General features: G+C 35.7%; 1 protein-coding gene across 1 annotated transcript; it reads right to left on the bottom strand.

The window, feature by feature from the left end:
- Window positions 1-560: 560 nt before the first annotated feature.
- LOC140966851 (CMP-sialic acid transporter 2-like) lies at window positions 561-2660 on the bottom strand. The gene is made up of 6 exons (XM_073427124.1): window positions 2602-2660; window positions 2328-2461; window positions 2169-2248; window positions 1593-1641; window positions 1447-1507; window positions 561-916 (listed from the first exon to the last, which is right to left on the bottom strand). Exons 2-5 carry the CDS (start codon window positions 2394-2396, stop codon window positions 1460-1462), a joined length of 246 nt encoding a protein of 81 aa, XP_073283225.1. The 5' UTR covers window positions 2397-2461; window positions 2602-2660; the 3' UTR covers window positions 561-916; window positions 1447-1459.
- Between the last annotated feature and the right edge of the window lie 6 nt (window positions 2661-2666).

Raw genomic sequence — 2666 nt, 5'->3', positions numbered from 1 at the left:
TCGTTAAAATCACCAATGAAACACCACGACATGGAATACTTCACATGAGACCTAACTAGCTCACGTATCACCAGAACTGCCTGAGGATGGCCGAACCCTCGACAGTTCCAACTGAGGACGATCATGGTTCCCAGAGAACATGCTGTTAAAAAAGATTTGTTTGAGGATTTTACAACCAGTCTCAATTATGAATTTAAGATAATTCTTATTCCTGTTAGGTCCATAACACCCAGGTATCCAAATGGATGGATGGAAATGGTACTCGAAAAATAGTATAAACAACCTAAGGATTGTACGTTAAATGCCCATTTCCAAGAAATTGGAGTATATCCATGGAGACAAAGTTATCTCGGACACAGCACACAATAAATACCTATTTACACTCGCCAAAAACCTCTCCACGTGTTACTGTCATCTTGGTTGGCTTCGCATATACGTTGCGGAATTCTTGCAGGAACATTGTACATTTACAAGAAATAAGGGGGATTAATTTGTGAGATATTAACCAATTGTTATGAGGTCGCGATCTTCTTGTTTTCTGCAGAAGAAAATCATGCACGTAAAGTAAACTCATTGCATTACAGAAAGGGGAATCCCTACATCAGAGTTATAGGTAAGAATGACAATCCATAAGAGTAAAAACAGAATGGCCCGAAATTGAAATAATCTCCATTCAGAAAATATATTCAAAAATATTTCAAAACCGAATGAACCCACTACGACCCCTCCTAAATTTGTCACATATACATTATATAATGTAAGTCCGTATTACCCCACGGCATGACACCCAAAAAAATCGTATTTGCAGTCAGAAAACTGCCACTGTATTAGTAGCATTTGCATTTTATTGTTGCCACTAGTTGATACTCGGCATTATCTTCTGTTGTATACCGTCATGTAATCTGTTCAAAACCACCTGCAATAAATTCAATATCAAGTGTTTTATTTACTGATACAAGTCTTTGCCCAATCAATATCAACTGCCAAATGTTCAATATAGAATAGCACAATCGATTTGAGGCCATCTCAATTATCTCATGGCAACGTGTGCGTGAAAATATATTCTTGCACCATTGTCAGCTGGCTTGAGTTTTGGCGATTTCTCAAGCACAATTACTGGTGGATTCTTAATATTGTATTTTTGCAACAGTGAAACAAATCCCTGCTCCGAAGTGAAATGGCCATCTCACTCAGATCAATCGTGTCCAACTATAAAATGTCACGGGATTTTTTATCTGTAAGGTTGAGCAGCTTTATAAAATTTGTAAGAGTTGCAAACTTATTCATATTGAGTTAAGCTTCACAAGGCAAAACAGTAGTTAAGATAGCTACAAATCCATGCATATCAAGTTAATGGTAGAAAAAGTATAAGCATCACAAATATAGATATAAAAACATCGCATTTCATCTTCAAAACAAAAAAAACATCGCATTTCAGAAGCATACCATCAAATTAACTTTAGGTAGGAAGCAGTGGTTGTCTTTCATCGGGTACACGGTGGCTAGCCTGAATAAATCAAAACGAAAATGATGAATTGTGCAGTTAAAAAAGCATACACAAATGCATATTTAAGAGTGATGACAAACCGTACCTCCTCATTTGCACCGGCAGCCATATTTATAAAGGATGACTCCCTTGACCTGACAGGAACCAGAGAAATAAAGATCCGTTACAATAGTATGTCGATGATGCAAAAAAATAGTTACAGGAAAAACAGTAAGAATTTAAGAGCTATTATATCATGAAATTCTGTAAATTCAAAATCACAACTCAAAATAATGAGAAGTGACAAAAGCACGATTCCATTAATCAAGTCGCTGGATCAAACCAGCCTTGAATCAAAATCCAGATTTTTGCTTCAGGGAATTGACAACAGCATATCAAATTAGCGCAGATGTAATGACATCCATACAATCAATAGGAAACCAAGCTTAATCAAAAGTTAATTAATTCATTAAATTTGGAACTAGAGAGACGCTGTAAAGTTATTTATAATTCGGAGAAACTATGAAATAGTGTGCATCTATTGTCGTAAATTATGACACTTGAAATCAGATGATCATTGAATCCTGTTGGAAGTGTTCTCACTTCTAAATTAATAAGGAAAAAGTAATGAAGAATAAATAGCATTTTATGCGTGCAGTAATGTCATAAAAGACACAATTACCTATGGTTATCCTGAATGTCCAATTTTTCGTGCATCCCATTTTGTTGGTCCTCCTTGGCCTTTGAGAGAGGCGAAAAGAACTGACAAACATAAGAAACCACAAGGTAAGCACCAACATACTTTTACATAATAAACAGATGCTTCTCTGAGTGATAATACCTGGTGCATTGAGATGAAAACCACCGAAATACCCAACATAAAGTTTATTGTTAAAGTATGGCCAAACATAACAGCAGATGCTATGCCGGTAAATATTGTAGCTACGGTTGACGAATACTTCTTCAAAATTGTATCTGTTAACATTTTGCAACAGGAATTCACTTATCATATGAGACTCTGACAACAGGAAGCGGAATGGGAAAATCGTACATAGTACAAATCCACGATAAAGAAACTAAATCGCCAATTCTCATAATTAAATTCTTATTCTCACCAGCATATTTGAAGAAAAATGAGGATAAAATTCCTTGTGCGGCATTGTTACATATTAAAAGCATG

Source organism: Primulina huaijiensis, unplaced genomic scaffold, assembly GCF_012295235.1.
Source record: "Primulina huaijiensis isolate GDHJ02 unplaced genomic scaffold, ASM1229523v2 scaffold208130, whole genome shotgun sequence".
NCBI classification, from domain to species: Eukaryota; Viridiplantae; Streptophyta; class Magnoliopsida; order Lamiales; family Gesneriaceae; genus Primulina; species Primulina huaijiensis.
Note: the sequence above shows the minus strand (reverse complement) of the source record. Positions and strands in the feature narration are given on the sequence as shown.